Genomic DNA, 16,340 nt, shown 5'->3' with positions numbered 1-16,340 from the left:
ATAAAACTGTTTTATATAGGGGATGAGGGAAAGGGGAAGGCAATTGGGGGAACGGGGGTAGCTGGGGAGGGGTGTAAGAAACAAAGGGGCGTGGGTTGAAGAAGAATTCCATCCATGAACATGGATGAGGGAAAGAACACGTGGTGGGGGGGGCAACAGACAGCACAGCTCTGGGGCTTGGGAGCAAACAGGCGAAAGAGAGGCGGGGAAACAGCAGAAAGACGCACACGGGTGAGAATGCAACACAAGGGAGTGTAGGAGGCACACAGGTGAGACTGCAACACAAGGGAGTGTAGGAGGCACACAGGTGAGAATGCAACGCAAGGGAGTGTAGGAGGCACACAGGTGAGAATGCATCGCAAGGGAGTGTGGGACGCACACGGGTGAGAATGAAATGCACGGGAGTGTAGGAGGGACACGGGTGAGAATGCAACGCAAGGGAGTGTAGGACACATGGGGAGAATGCAACACAAGGGAGTGCAGGAGGCACACGGGTGAGAATGAAACAGGAGAGTGTAGGAGGGACACAGGTGAGAATGCAACGCAAGGGAGAGTAGGAGGCACACGGTGAGAATGCAACGCAAGACAGTGTAGGACGCACACGGGTGAGAATGCAATGCACGGGAGTGTAGGAGGGACACGGGTGAGAATGCAACGCAAGGGAGTGTAGGAGGCACACGGGTGAGAATGCAACGCAAGGGAGTGTAGGAGGCACACGGGTGAGAATGCAACGCAAGACGGTGTAGGACGCACACGGGTGAGAATGCAATGCACGGGAGTGTAGGAGGGACACGGGTGAGAATGCAACACAAGTGAGTGTAGGAGGCACACAGGTGAGAATGGAATACAAGGGTGTAGGAGGGACACGGGTGAAAATTCAACACAAAGGAGTGCAGGTGGCACACGGGTGAGAATGCAACGCAAGGGAGTGTAGGAGGCACACAGATGAGAATGCAATGCAAGGGAGTGTAGGAGGCACATGGGTGGGAATTCAATGCAAGGGAGAGTAGGATGCACACGGGTGAGAATGCATCGCAAGGGAGTGTGGGATGCACACGGGTGAGAATACAGCGCAAGACAGTGTAGGAGGCACAGGTCAGAATGCAACGCAAGGGAGTGTAGGAGGCACACAGGTGAGATTGCAACGCAAGGGAGTGTAGGAGGCACACAGATGAGAATGCAATGCTAGGGAGTGTAGGACGCACACTGGTGAGAATGCAATGCAAGGGAGTGTAGGAGGCACATGGGTGGGAATTCAATGCAAGGGAGTGTAGGATGCACACGGGTGAGAATGCATCGCAAGGGAGTGTGGGATGCACACGGGTGAGAATACAGCACAAGACAGTGTAGGAGGCACACAGGTCAGAATGCAACGCAAGGGAGTGTAGGAGGCACACAGGTGAGAATGCAACGCACGGCGCAAGACAGTGTAGGACCACACAGGTGAGAATGCAACACAAAGGAGTGCAGGAGGCACACGGGTGAGAATGCAACGCAAGGGAGTGTAGGAGGCACACAGGTGAGAATTCAACGCAAGACGGTGTAGGACGCACACGGGTGAGAATGCAATGCACGGGAGTGTAGGAGGGACACGGGTGAGAATGCAACACAAGTGAGTGTAGGAGGCACACAGGTGAGAATGGAATACAAGGGTGTAGGAGGGACACGGGTGAAAATTCAACACAAAGGAGTGCAGGTGGCACATGGGTGAGAATGCAATGCAAGGGAGTGTAGGAGGCACACAGATGAGAATGCAATGCAAGGGAGTGTAGGAGGCACATGGGTGGGAATTCAATGCAAGGGAGAGTAGGATGCACACGGGTGAGAATGCATCGCAAGGGAGTGTGGGATGCACACGGGTGAGAATACAGCGCAAGACAGTGTAGGAGGCACAGGTCAGAATGCAACGCAAGGGAGTGTAGGAGGCACAGGTCAGAATGCAACGCAAGGGAGTGTAGGAGGCACACAGATGAGAATGCAACGCTAGGGAGTGTAGGACACACACTGGTGAAAATGCAATGCAAGGGAGTGTAGGAGGCACATGGGTAGGAATTCAATGCAAGGGAGTGTAGGATGCACACGGGTGAGAATGCATCGCAAGGGAGTGTGGGATGCACACGGGTGAGAATACAGCGCAAGACAGTGTAGGAGGCAACACAGGTCAGAATGCAACGCAAGGGAGTGTAGGAGGCACACAGGTGAGAATGCAACGCACGGCGCAAGACAGTGTAGGACCACACAGGTGAGAATGCAACACAAAGGAGTGCAGGAGGCACACGGGTGAGAATGCAACGCAAGGGAGTGTAGGAGGCACACAGGTGAGAATGCAACGCAAGGGAGTGTACGAGGCACACAGGTGAGAATGCAACACAAGGGAGTGTAGGAGGCACACAGGTGAGAATGCAACACAAGGGAGTGTAGGAGGGACACGGGTGAGAATGCAACACAAGGGAGTGTAGGAGGGACACGGGTGAGAATGCAACACAAGGGAGTGTAGGAGGGACACAGGTGAGAATGGAACACAAGGGTGTAGGAGGGACACGGGTGAAAATGCAACACAAAGGAGTGCAGGTGGCACACGGGTGAGAATGCAACGCAAGGGAGTGTAGGAGGCACACAAATGAGAATGCAACGCAAGGGAGTGTAGGACGCACACTGGTGAGAATGCAACGCAAGGGAGTGTAGGAGGCACATGGGTGAGAATGCAAGGGAGTGTAGGAGGCACATGGGTGGGAATTCAATGCAAGGGAGTGTAGGATGCACACAGGTGAGAATGCATCGCAAGGGAGTGTGGGATGCACACGGGTGAGAATACAGCGCAAGACAGTGTAGGAGGCACACAGGTCAGAATGCAACGCAAGGGAGTGTAGGAGGCACACAGGTGAGAATGCAACGCAAGGCACAAGACAGTGTAGGAGGCACACGGGTAAGAATGGAACACAAAGGAGTGCAAGAGGCACACGGCTGAGAATGCAACGCATGGGAGTGTAGGAGGCACACGGATGAGAATGCAACGCAAGGGAGTGTAGGAGGCACACAGGTGAGAATGCAACGCAAGGGAGTGTAGGAGGCACAGGTGAGAATGCAACGCAAGGATATGTAGGAGGCACACAGGTGAGAATGCAACACAAGGGAGTGTAGGAGGGACATGGGTGAGAAGGTTGAACAGAGTTTAGCGGGCAGAAAAAAACAGGATGAGACAGCTGGGAAACACAGGAACATTGTAGACTGCTATAATAAAGAAAAAGAAATGCCTGAAGGGCAAGCAGGGGAAGGACACAAGTATTGCATCGATGCTCCAGGGGCGGGATAACGAATACTAGCAGAAGGAAAACCCACGTAAGGAAACTAGTAACCAAGAAAGCAAATGAGGGTAACAATGAAACTAACGAGTTGTAAGCAATGCGCAGGCTAGAAGCTTCCTGTAAGCAAACAAGATTTTGTGCAACAGACAACACATGTGCTGTCTAGTAGACAAGATCTAAAAAGGACCGCTTTCAGTATACAATGCAGGTACAAGGTAATCTGATGTGGTGATCCAGACTATAAAAGTCCCTCACGCACTGCAATGCAAGCCCTCCATAGAGGGGTGGGATGATGCGCCAAAAGCCAACAGCATGAGGTGAGGAAGAAATACTGCTCAGGTGGAGCTGAAGCACTGGAACCTGTAAGTAATTCACACAGCTGAGCTGTCAAACCTCACCCCCTCAGCACTGGGAGCTTCTGGCAGCGCAGAGACATCAGGGACTAGGGAGACCTCTGGCAAGGATTCTGAAGGCCAGGGTGGGCCGGCAATGAGCTCTATAGTGCTGTACCCAATGTCTAGGTTCTGCTCTGGTAAAGTGCCAGTGGTCTTGGAATATATACCTGGAGCACTAGAGGAGTGACTCAACTCATGGCTTGCTTCACTTGAGGAATGGTTACTCTTTTACAGTATGCTTTCACTGCAGAACAAATTACATACAAATCATCAATAAACTGGATTAGTACTAAACAAAAGGAATAGAAGGAAAAAAAGACAAGAAAAAAGTGCAACAGGGATTACCCAGTTTCTTACAAAATGTAATCTCCCTAATGCTGCTCTAAGTATAGCAGTAACAGCAGCACTGCAACCTCTCAGGCTTCCTAAACCCCAGGGAAAGCACCCCTGCTCAAATTAAAGGACCAACCTCAAACTGCAATCAAAATGCAGAAGTTTAAGACCGGATACAACTACAAACACCGCCCCCTGTGCTGGGTCGGAGATTAACAAACCTCCTGGCCTGCAGGACCCCCCTCACCATCGATTCACACAACAGGCGAGTGAGGAACAAGGGACATGCATCGCAGGAGCTAGGTCCTACCCACACCTGGACCACACATCACAAGAATTACACACTGAACAAGCACAAGGAGGAGGCTTGGAGACCAGAGGGTTGAGATGATACAGAAATACCAAAAATAAAACAATTCATGTGGATGCAGCCAACATCCCCGCTGAGCCAACTCCAATCTGCCATTTTGAAAAGAATATAACATTCATGGTCACGTTTCTCACCTGCTGGAAGAAGTCATCCATAAAATGGTCTTTTTCAACAATGACAGTGACTCCATCCTCCTCGACTTCTTTAGACTGAAAAAGAAAATAGGGTTTTCAGCGACGAAACGTTCATACAAATGTTTCTATGAACACAGACACATGCGCAACCAGGCTTACTTCCAGAAAAGGATTCAAACATGTCACTGTGGGTTCGTTCCTCAGAAATCTGAACATTTCACTGCAGGTGTAAGGATCACCGAGGTGCGAACACTTTACATGTTAGTTCCACTGAGGGATTCAAAGATTTAATTACGAGCATACAGACATTTTCCCACATTGCAATTTATATCTAGGATCCACAGTAACCCAAACATTTCACTTAGGGCGAGATGTACAACCTTTTTTTTGCAACTCACAATTTGCTATCCATCTGGGAATCCCAAATTGCGAGTCACAAAATAAAATGTACAAGTGTTAAGTAGACTGTTTGTGTTTACTAATGGGATCACAAATGACCTACCTCAGTAATATTCATGAGGTAGGTCACAATTTGGCAACCCCATTGGGAATGGCTGCACACACAGGGATGGTGGCCTGCTGGGGACAGTAGACCACCATGTCTGCGACTGATTTTTAAATAAAGCAGTTTTTTTTTTTTTAATGCAGCCTGTTTTCCTTAAAGGAAAATGGGATGCATTACAAACAAAAAAATTAAACGTTTTCTTTTCATTTTTTCCACAGTGGGCAGTGGTCCGTGGGACCACCACCTGCTATAAAAAAATATATTTTTGCTTCCATTCACCAAGGGGAAGGAGTCCTGTGGGCATCCCAGGCCGCAGAAAATCATTAAAATGTTACTAGACCTGCAGGTCGAGTACCTTAAGTAATTTACTGGACCTAACTGTAATGTAACTTGACCCGTAAACGGGTCTCAAATTGTGTGATCATAGGCAAATAGTTTACAGGGTCACCTTTTTCTTAATTCTCACATATGACTGCACCTTCAAATATGTGAGCTCAGCATTTCCCTCTTTTGTTTGATTAAATAGACTAAAGTTTGCTGCGTACATCCCAAGAATCTAGTCCACATACCCATGAGGTCTAGTCCACATAAAATAGGACTTCTTTTAGCTTACTAACAACATTGCCATCGGGGCAGGAGTGTTTCTCAGTTTGTTTAAACAGTCAGTTTTAATAAATATATTACTAAACCATGATGTGGTAACATATTGTCATCTACACACAGTAACTTTCCAAGAAATGTCCAAAAACATCTCCACTAACTTGCAGCTTTACCGATAAAACTGTATTGTGTATTAACAATATGAAAATTGGGTTTCAGAAAACATATCCTTTGCACATCAACACGTATTCTGATTTGTTTTCATCCTATTAAAATATTTTTTCATCACACAGAAATATAAACCAGCATTTGCAATACAAAGGGTCTCACATTTCTCCGAGTTAAAGCTATTAGCAGTTGTAAACTCACAACCGGACTTTTCTTGCCTCATTAAATGGAAAAAAAACTAGCGCGATTGCGCTGCTAAACAAGCAAGATCGCGCTGCAAAAAAAGTGAAAAAGTAGTCCACAAACAGGACAGAAAACAGCGAGCCTCATTTGTTTTCAGTAATTGGTCACTGCACTCGAGGAGGGCTAACCATCGGAAAAAGCATAACGTATGCATGCCTTTCACTAATGAAAGCAAGCAGATTTTAAAAGGCAAGCCCACGAACCAATGAAAGACACTGACGTGACATGGGTGGGGCTCTGAGCCCTTTTCTAACTACTACAGCGTCTCGCAAGCTAGAAGCATGCGCAAGCGCATGCTATGCATGCTCGAAAAGGGCTTTCAAAACTACTGAAATATATTTTGAAATGTTTGCACAGTTGAGTTAGTCATTTAAATGCGGAGTGTTAGGAAAAACCTGGCACCCTATACCCTTTAATTTTATTAAGCAACAGGTCACACAGTTCACCTTACAAAGTCCTGGAACTCTGCAGTCAGAAGGAAAATTTATTGTAAGAAAAACTGACTTTTGACCTCTGTCTGAACACAGAGCAAAAGTAACATACAAGATCAAGATTCAAAGGCATCTTTTATTGTCCCTCCAACTTTTCAACTGAACAAAACACATGTTCAGTGTCAACTTGCCAGAAGGGAGGAGTAGGTATTAAAAATAGATCAACCAAGACCAATGTGAGTGGTCCAGTGGATTTTTGGAGTCCTGAATCCCTTCTCGTTTGTGAATGGTTTAAAACCAATTGAAATTGGTGATAACTGCAATTGTTTTGCAACCGCATTCGCGGTCACAAAACAATCATACATGCTATTCAAATTTGGTATTAGGAAGGGACGGCCTGAACACGCCCCTAACTAATACTGAATCGCAAAACCCAAATTGCGATTTGGTAACAAGTTATCGATTCACAATTTGGGCTTTGTACATCTAAAAAAGCATTTTTCTAGTCGCAAACAGAATTGGCCCGTTTGCAGCTAGAAAAATGCGTTGTACATGTGACTCATAGTGATTCTAACATTTCACTCCACGTGCAGAGTTCAGAGGGATTCAAATGTTTCATTACACGTGTATGTTTCACTTAGTGATAGGACTATTTCATTCCATGTTCAGGGTTTAGAGGCATTGAAATATTTCATTACACATGTATGTTTCACTAAGTGATATGACTACCTCACTCCATGCACATAGTTTAGAGGGATTCAAATGTTTCATTAAACATGTATGTTTCACACAGTGTTATATTTCACTCCATGCACATGGCTCAGAGGAATTCAAATGTTTCATTAAACGTGTATGTTTCACTTAGTGATTCTAACATTTCACTCCATGTGCAAGGCTCAGAGGGATTCAAATGTTTCATTACACATGTATTTTTCACTTAGTGATGGGACTATTTCACTCCACCTGAAGGGTTTAGAGGCACTGAAATGTTTCATTACACATGTATGTTTCACTAAGTGATAAGACTACCTCACTCCATGCACATAGTTTAGAGGGATTCAAATGTTTCATTAAACATGTATGTTTCACACAGTGTTATATTTCACTCCATGCACATGGCTCAGAGGAATTCAAATGTTTCATTAAACGTGTATGTTTCACTTAGTGATTCTAACATTTCACTCCATGTGCAAGGCTCAGAGGGATTCAAATGTTTCATTACACATGTATGTTTCACTTAGTGATTCTAATATTTCATTCCACATGCAGGGTTCAGAGGGATTCAAATGTTTCATTACACATGTATGTTTCACTTAGTGATTCTAATATTTCATTCCACATGCAGGGTTCTGAGGGATTCAAATGTTTCATTACACACGTACGTTTCACTTAGAATATGAATATTTCACTCCATGTGCATGGTTAAGAGGGACTTAATCCTTTTACTGGGTGGTTATAATAGTTTTCTATATGTGCAAGGTTCAAAAAGATTTAAACATGCCAGTGAAACATGCATGGTTTATGTATTTTGCCACCTGAAGAGGATTTACATGGAGATTCAAAGAGGTTTATATATGTCCAATGGCCATAGAGATTAGGATATTTCACTGTACAGGCATGTTTGAAAAGTATTTGAGTATTAACTATACAAAGAGAGATGAAAGGAAAATATTTTACTACCAGAGGTAGTGAACATTTTACAATATGTTGAGAGTTCATGGCCATCACAAAGAGAAGCAACAGCCAAATGAACATTTCCTGGCAACCTTAGCTACTAAACACACGCACACCTTGGTATGGGGAAGTGAACTTGACACAGAGTGAACACCTGCAGCCCATACTTGAAGTAATAATCTGGGATTAACGGTAAAGTAGTTCTTGACAAGTCATTCTAGTCTTTCTTCCATGTCCATTTATATACCCCACCCTCAACCCGCAAACCAACCAATGCTTTGCGCGCTCCACTCCCTAATCCCAGTTGCGCGTGCGCCTGCCCCTCCCAGTGTAAACGCTGCAAAACGCAGCCCCTCCTGCCCAGTCACTCTAAGGGCCATTCAAGTAGGGACACTCAATGTCTACTGGGAAAGAAACTAGTGACCTCAGAAACGGAAGAGGTACTGGGAGGGAAACAGGAAAGAAGGGGTGGGAAATACTGTAACGAGCAAAGAATGGATACAGAGGACATTACAACAGAACACAAACACATCCGCTGCAGCTGAACAGAGGACCAGTAATGCACTGATACACTACCTCAATGGCTCAATGCAACCAGGTGTTCAATGCTCTTTGTGTCACCAAAGTGCATGAACTCCTCACTTTTTATGCAGCAATAAACGGTGGAGGATAATATGTTTCTAAATAACTTTAATGTTGGAAATTATTTGGCACCAAGGCACAGGACGGGTAGGTGGTAAGCCCAGGATCACACACTGACACTCTAGTCAGATAGTTGTCAATTTTCTCATCATCTGAATACAACGTCAACGTAGTCAGTATCATGCACCATCTTACTCGGGGCCAGCCATGCATTAGACATTCAGCGACTGCTACAGGTCACTTTCTACCATGCAAGTTGTTGTAGGTGTCTGGTGCTCGAAACAGAGGTAGTCAATGCTCTTTTTACGTTGTTTAGAAGCGATTAATTTATTTAACACAAATTGAAATCTCCCTAAGGCATGACACTTTTCACCAAATATTTCCCTCATTGTTTTTATGCAATGGTTATTTACTTTTGTATCATGGATTGGATCCAACCAAACTGTGAGAATGAATAACTTCTCTCTCACCAACCAAGCAGGTTGCATGCCGAGTATCACCACACACTCGATCCTCTCATCTCATTCACTATTGATATGAAACCCTATCACAGCGGTGTTCAGTGAAGCCCACTACATATCACAGGAAATTACAAGTTCAACAGTAGAAGGCCCTCAAAGCAACTGAAACCTGGAGAGGCCAAAAGAGCTCATCATTTAGAAGGAGCCACATTGAGATGCTGGTCCTAGGCTTACAACACCTTCTGAACCCACTCAATGCAGCACGGAGACCCCCAACAGTCAGTGGAGGTTTGGGGTCTGTAACACCAAAGGTCAAAAACCGAAGAGGCGTGTGGGCGCTGATCTGAGCATTAACGCCCAATACTAAGACCCTAGTCAAGTCTTCCTTCCTCCTGCTCAAACTCCTCAAAAGCTGCCGGCCACATGGGCACTTTTTATCACTCGATTTGAGAATGTCTAAAAAATAAAGGGGTTTGGAGGGTAACTGATTGTGTGAACGAAGTGTGCGGATCTCACCTTTTTCCAACAGCAAAGTGGTTCTCCTAAATGTTTGGGAGGAAACAGACCTGCCCGTATGGAATATATATGGTTAAGGATGGGGGTTGGCTACCACAAAAAAAAAAAAAAAAATTACAAGAAGTGTGGGGAGCGGAACAAGTGACCTACTGAAGTTTGGAAGCAGGATATAGACTGGTGCATGCTGGGTCGGGCTGATCCCAAAAATGGTTTAACATTTAGGGGCAATGGAATGACTATAGCGGTAATATATGTGGTCACCCTGACACTGTGGCTGGCTGTGAACAGACGGCCCTGGGAGAACCATCAAGCAATGCTGAGAATCTCAATGATGGAGGGGTTGTGGGGGGCGGGGGTGGAGGGACAATAAGTTTTAAAGCGTTCATGTGTATGATGACTAGGCTTTTAACAGTGCTCTATTTTGCATTGTTCTTTTTACTGAAAATGTCAATAAAAACTGCCCTTCACACCTACAGAAGCCGACACCATTAGGGTGGGCAGCCGGGTTAACGCCTCCCTACACTAGGACAACACCCTACCTGCGACCTACTCACATATCATTAAAAAAAGGGCTTAAAAAAGCAGGGGCACATGTCATGTTCGATCGGGTAACACCAGTTACACCACACCTAGGAACCCTAAAAGGGCTGTCTCGCTCACAAGGGTAAGTGCTGTCGCCCAAACACGGATGGAGAAAGAAGCATATCACACACTGTCACTCTAGACACCTTCTCAGATATTCCCAGCCCAACATCCTCACCATTCCCAGAAGTATCTGGTAACCAAGAGGGGACCATGGCTTCTAGGGCAAAGACCCTTGCCCAGATAGTGACCCAACCTGAAGTGCTTCAAGCTTTTCAATACCCCTACTCTGGACTCAGGAGGGTGACCTGTGGTCAACAGACCACTAAGATATTAGTAAAAGAAATGTCATTCCCTGCACCTGATGGGTCTCAACCAAGACACCTACTGCCACCTGGCGGTCAAGCAGGACACTGCAAAGACACCTACTGCCACCTGGCGGCCAAGCAGGACACTGCAAAGACACCTACTGCCACCTGGAGGCCAGGCAGGACACTGCAAAGACACCTACTGCCACCTGGAGGCCAAGCAGGACACAGCAAAGACACCTACTGCCACCTGGAGGCCAAGCAGGACACAGCAAAGACACCTACTGCAAAGACACCTACTGCCACCTGGAGGCCAAGCAGGACACAGCAAAGACACCTACTGCCACCTGGAGGCCAAGCAGGACACAGCAAAGACACCTACTGCCACCTGGAGACCAAGCGGGACACTACAGAGACAGCTACTGCCACCTGGAGACCAAGCAGTACACTACAGAGACAGCTACTGCCACCTGGAGGCTATGCAAGACAAGGCAAAGACACCTAGTGCCACCTGGAGGCCAAGCAGGACACTGCAAAGACACCTACTGCCACCTGGAGACCACGCAAGACACTGCAAAGACACAAACTGAAATCTGGAGGCCACGCACGACACGGCAAAGACGCCTACTGTCACCAGGAGACGGAGCAGGGCTTTGCAAAGACACCTACTGCCACCTGGAGACCAAGCAGGACACGGTAAAGACACCTACTGCCACTTGGAGGCCAAGCAGGACACGGCAAAGACACCTAGTGCCACCTGGAGACCAAGCAGGACACGGTAAAGACACCTACTGCCACCTGGAGGCCAAGCAGGACACGGCAAAGACACCTAGTGCTACCTGGAGGCCAAGCAGGACACTACAAAAACAGCTACTGTCACCTGGAGGCCAAGCAGGACACTGCAAGGACACCTACTGCCACCTGAAGGCCAAGCAGGACTCTGCAAGGACACCTACTGCCACCTGAAGGCCAAGCAGGACTCTGCAAGGACACCTACTGCCACCTGAAGGCCAAGCAGGACTCTGCAAGGACACCTACTGCCACCTGAAGGCCAAGCAGGACTCTGCAAGGACACCTACTGCCACCTGGAGACCAAGCGGGACACTACAGAGACAGCTACTGCCACCTTGAGACTAAGCGTACACTACAGAGACGGCTACTGCCACCTAGAGACCAAGCAGGACACTACAAAGACACCTACTGCCACCTGCCGGCAAAGCAGGACACTGTAAAGACACCTACTGCCACCTGGAGGCCAGGCAGGACTCTGCAAAGACACCTACTGCCACTGTCACCTGGAGACCAAGTGGGACACTACAGAGACAGCTACTGCAACCTAGAGACCAAGCAGGACTCTGCAAAGACACCTACTGCCACCTGGCGGCTACGCAAGACACAGCAAAGACACCTAATGCCACCTGGAGGCCACTGCAAAGACACCTATTGCCACCTGGAGGGCACGCAAGACACTGCAAAGACACCTACTGCCACCTGGAGGCCAAGCAGGACACTGTAAAGACTCCTACTGCCACCTGGAGGCCATGCAGGACTCTGCAAAGACACCTACTGCCACTGTCACCTGGAGACCAAGTGGGACACTACAGAGACAGCTACTGCAACCTAGAGACCATGCAGGACTCTGCAAAGACACCTACTGCCACCTGGAGGCCACTGCAAAGACACCTATTGCCACCTGGAGAGCATGCAAGACACTGCAAAGACACCTATTGCCACCTGGAGGCCAAGCAGGACACTGCAAAGCCATCACGGTGACTGCCAGGGAACAAGCAATGCCCAAGAGCCACAGAAGAACAATGCTGACACATACACCGATGGAACAATTGAAAGTATGTGTTATGAAATAACCCCTCTCCCCCATCCACTAATACAATCTTAATTATCGCGTGAGCACTTCGTAGCCCACTCAAACTACAGATCTTCACTAAGAGCGTCTAGAAGCTATTGAGCTACGCATAAGCACATCACCAACACAACAAACAAGCATGCCGAAGAACTATTAATATCGGTCTACCTAAAATGGAGATTTATAAAGCACTACCTACACCACAAACGCTTCCTGGCACTATGTTCACCATATCCGAGACAGTTATAAACACAACTGGCGTCAAACAAAATAAGTGAAAGCTTCTTGGTGCGGTCCAGCTGCCCCTGTACTGACAAGGACATACTCTGTGATAATTCTGCTGATGGAACTACCAGGGCCCTCTTGCGCTTTGTGGTTTGATATGCCACAGCAGTGGTGCAGTGCCCCCCTTCCCTGATGTACTGTTCACTTTACACAACTGGTTACTACATAACAGCTGTGTGGGTCGCTCCTCGATGTGGGATTCCATAATGAATGGTATTCATGTATTTGGGGTTGGAGGGCAGCAGGAACCTCCCCCTTCCCCAGGGCACCAGTGCTAGAAGTGACCCCCCCTCTTTCTCAGGGCACCCGTGCCAGCACCTAAGTCTCTTCCTAAGGGCACCTATGGCAGCAGTGACCCCCCCCCCCCCACCTTCCTCATGGCACCTATGGCAGCACCCAACTCTCTTCCTAAGGGAACCTATGGCAGCAGTAACCCCTCACCCACTTCCACATGGCACCCATGGCGGTATCACCCTCTCTTCCTAAGGGCACCTATGGCAGCAGTAACCCCCCCCCCTTCCACATGGCACCCATGGCAGCACTCAACTCTTCCTAAGGGCACCTATGGTAGCAGTGACCCCCCTTTCCTCGTGGCACCCATGCCAGCAGTGACCCCCCCCTCTTCCTCAGGGAACCCATGCCAGCAGTGACACTTCCCCCTTCTTCCTCAGGACATCCAGGCCAGCAGTGACCCCCCCCCCCCCTTCCTCCTCCTCCTCAGGGAACCCATGCCAGCAGTGACCCTTCCCCCCCTCTTCCTCAGGGCACCCATGCCAGCAGTGCCCCCCCCCTCCTCCTTAGGGAACCCATGCCAGCAGTGACCCTTCCCCCCTCTTCCTCAGGGCACCCATGCCAGCAGTGATCCCCCCTCCTCTTCATCATGGCACCCATGGCAGCACCCAACTCTCTTCCTAAGGGCACCTATGGCAGCAGTAACCCCTTCCCCCTTCCACATGGCACCCATGGCAGTACCCAACTCTCTTCCTAAGGGCACCTATAGCAGCAGTGCCCCCCCCTTCATCATGGCACCCATGGCAGCAGTGACCCCCCCCCCCCCTTTTCTCATGGCACCCTATTGTGGCTTCCGAGTTCTTTGAGCCCAGATTTCCCTGAACACCCCTCCCTCACTGCAGGCTATGTGCACCAGGGTGAGGCGTGTACCCGGTGAACGGTGCACGGTGGTTAGTGGTGACCGGACGGGCCCTTCGGTTGTGACAGTACAGACCTCTCAGTGCAGGTGCGGATCTTCTGTTGGTGCAGCAGGTGCAGTGGCGCCGGAGCTCGGATTCTTGAGGGGCCCACTATTCCCTGATTATTGCAGTATTTTATAATTCAATCGACAGTCGTGGGGGACAGGCGGTGTTCTTCCTTGCACTAGGGGCCCAAGACACACATCGCTAGAGCCAATGGCACACTGTCTCGGGGGCCCCAAGAGACACTCTCTGGGGCCCATGACGCCCTGTCTCTGAGGCCGCATGGCACACTGTCTCGAGGAACCAGGACCAGGGCACACTGTCTCGAGGGCCCCATGACACACTGTCTCGAGCAGTGATACTCAAAGTACGGCCCGGGAGGCGCATGCGGCCCTCCTGACATTTACATGCGGCCCCCAGGTCAAAAGCAGCACTGTGCTGCTGTTTATCTGACTTGGCACCAACACTAAACATTGCTAACTAAACGGGCAAGTATTTCATTGGAGGCTAATTGAAAAGGGAGTAACTAGGGTATCCTGGAAATCAACTTTAGAAACACCTTCATTATTAAAGACTTCCTGCAGCAAAAATATAAAAGTATGATCTGTTTGAAATTCAAAATTTCATTAACCTGCACAACCATTTCACCTTCGTACACACAATGATCTCACTGCATTGAGATGTATTTTTAGAGTGATAGTTATAAAACATAAATTAAGAAACTTTCATCCCACTTTCCCCCCACACCCTGACAACAATGTCAACTGTGAACTAAGAGGCAAGCTAGCTGTTATGTGAACTCTTTGGGAGGGCTGGGTTTCTATCGTACATTAATAACATTATATTTTATTAAATTAGACACAGAAGGTATTTTGCACTATACATCCTGAAGATGTATTTCAAGGTGCTTATATGTGATGATGAAGAAAAAGGAGGAAAAGTGAAGTCAAACATTTGCCTAGGATCACACAATTTGGTTAAGTGAAGAAGCCGGGATTTATATCCAAGTTTCTGGTTTCACATTGCGCAATACAGACACCAGATGTATATGCTTCACTTACCCTACAACCACTTTATCACTAACCCTCCCCACCACCAGCCCTCCGACCGCCGCCCTACTGGCATCAATGCAGCCCTCGGTCACATCACAGACCAAACAGTGCGGCCCCTGGGAAAATGTTTGTGAGTACCCAGGGTCTAGAGGGACCGTGACATACTGACTGTTGGCCCCGTGACAGTGTCTCTAGGGCCCCATGACACACTGTCTCTAGGCCCCGTGGCACAATGCCTCTTGGCACCATGGCAGACTGGCTCTAAGGCCCATGGCACACAGGGTCTATGGCACACCGGCTCTTGGCCCCATGGCACACCGGCTACGGTACTGCTCAGCACTTGGTTTTCATTCATCGCCCGGTGACGAGGGAGCTTTTTCGAGGCAGTGACTTCATCGCAGGGGTCCCCCGGGGACTGCTTGAGGTGTTCCCGCCGTGTCTAGGCGTGAGACATGTTCACACTTGTCTCCTGTGCAAGGGAGCCGGGCTAGACCGGACCTGGGACACCCTGGGTGGAAACCTGCAGACACCCTCACTGCGCCGACTCACAAACACACTGAGAGCAACTTGTGCAAGAGAACTGCCACCACCTTCCCCTTACAGGTGAAACATCTGCGGCCTTCTGGTGTAGGTGAGGTGCATGCGACTCGCTGGTGCAGAAGAGATACCAGGGCCACACTAGAGCAGAAGAGACATCCGGCCACATAAAGGCAAGAGACACACCTGGGTCATAATAGAGCAGAAGCCACACCTGGGCCACATTAGAGCCAAAGAGACGCCTGGGCCACACTAGAGCCGAAGAGACGCCTGGGCCACACTAGAGCCAAAGAGACGCCTGGGCCACACTAGAGCCAAAGAGACGCCTGGGCCACACTAGAGCCGAAGAGACGCCTGGGCCACACTAGAGCCGAAGAGACGCCTGGGCCACACTAGAGCCGAAGAGACGCCTGGGCCACACTAGAGCCGAAGAGACACCCGGGCCACACTAGAGCCGAAGAGACACCCGGGCCACACTAGAGCCGAAGAGACACCCGGGCCACACTAGAGCCGAAGAGACACCCGGGCCACACTAGAGCCGAAGAGACACCCGGGCCACACTAGAGCCGAAGAGACACCCGGGCCACACTAGAGCCGAAGAGACACCCGGGCCACACTAGAGCCGAAGAGATACCCGGGCCACACTAGAGCCGAAGAGACACCCGGGCCACACTAGAGCAGAAGAGACGCCTGGGCCACACTAGAGTAGAAGAGACGCCTGGGCCACACTGCAGCAGAAGAG

The 16,340-nt window shown here is 48.8% G+C and overlaps 1 protein-coding gene across 4 annotated transcripts in view; it reads right to left on the bottom strand.

The window, feature by feature from the left end:
- Window positions 1-16,340, bottom strand: part of STX2 (syntaxin 2) — a 240,503-nt gene that overhangs the window by 178,126 nt on the left and 46,037 nt on the right. For all 4 annotated transcript variants that reach the window (XM_069215360.1, XM_069215357.1, XM_069215359.1 and 1 more), the window contains exon 2: window positions 4,538-4,612. In XM_069215360.1, coding sequence (XP_069071461.1) covers window positions 4,538-4,612 — 75 coding nt within the window. The remainder of the gene's footprint in view (window positions 1-4,537; window positions 4,613-16,340) is intronic.

The sequence above is a fragment of the Pleurodeles waltl genome, chromosome 11, assembly GCF_031143425.1.
Source record: "Pleurodeles waltl isolate 20211129_DDA chromosome 11, aPleWal1.hap1.20221129, whole genome shotgun sequence".
Classification (NCBI taxonomy): domain Eukaryota; kingdom Metazoa; phylum Chordata; class Amphibia; order Caudata; family Salamandridae; genus Pleurodeles; species Pleurodeles waltl.
The sequence above is the reverse complement of the archived record's forward strand: the minus strand, read 5'-3'. Positions and strand labels throughout refer to the sequence as shown.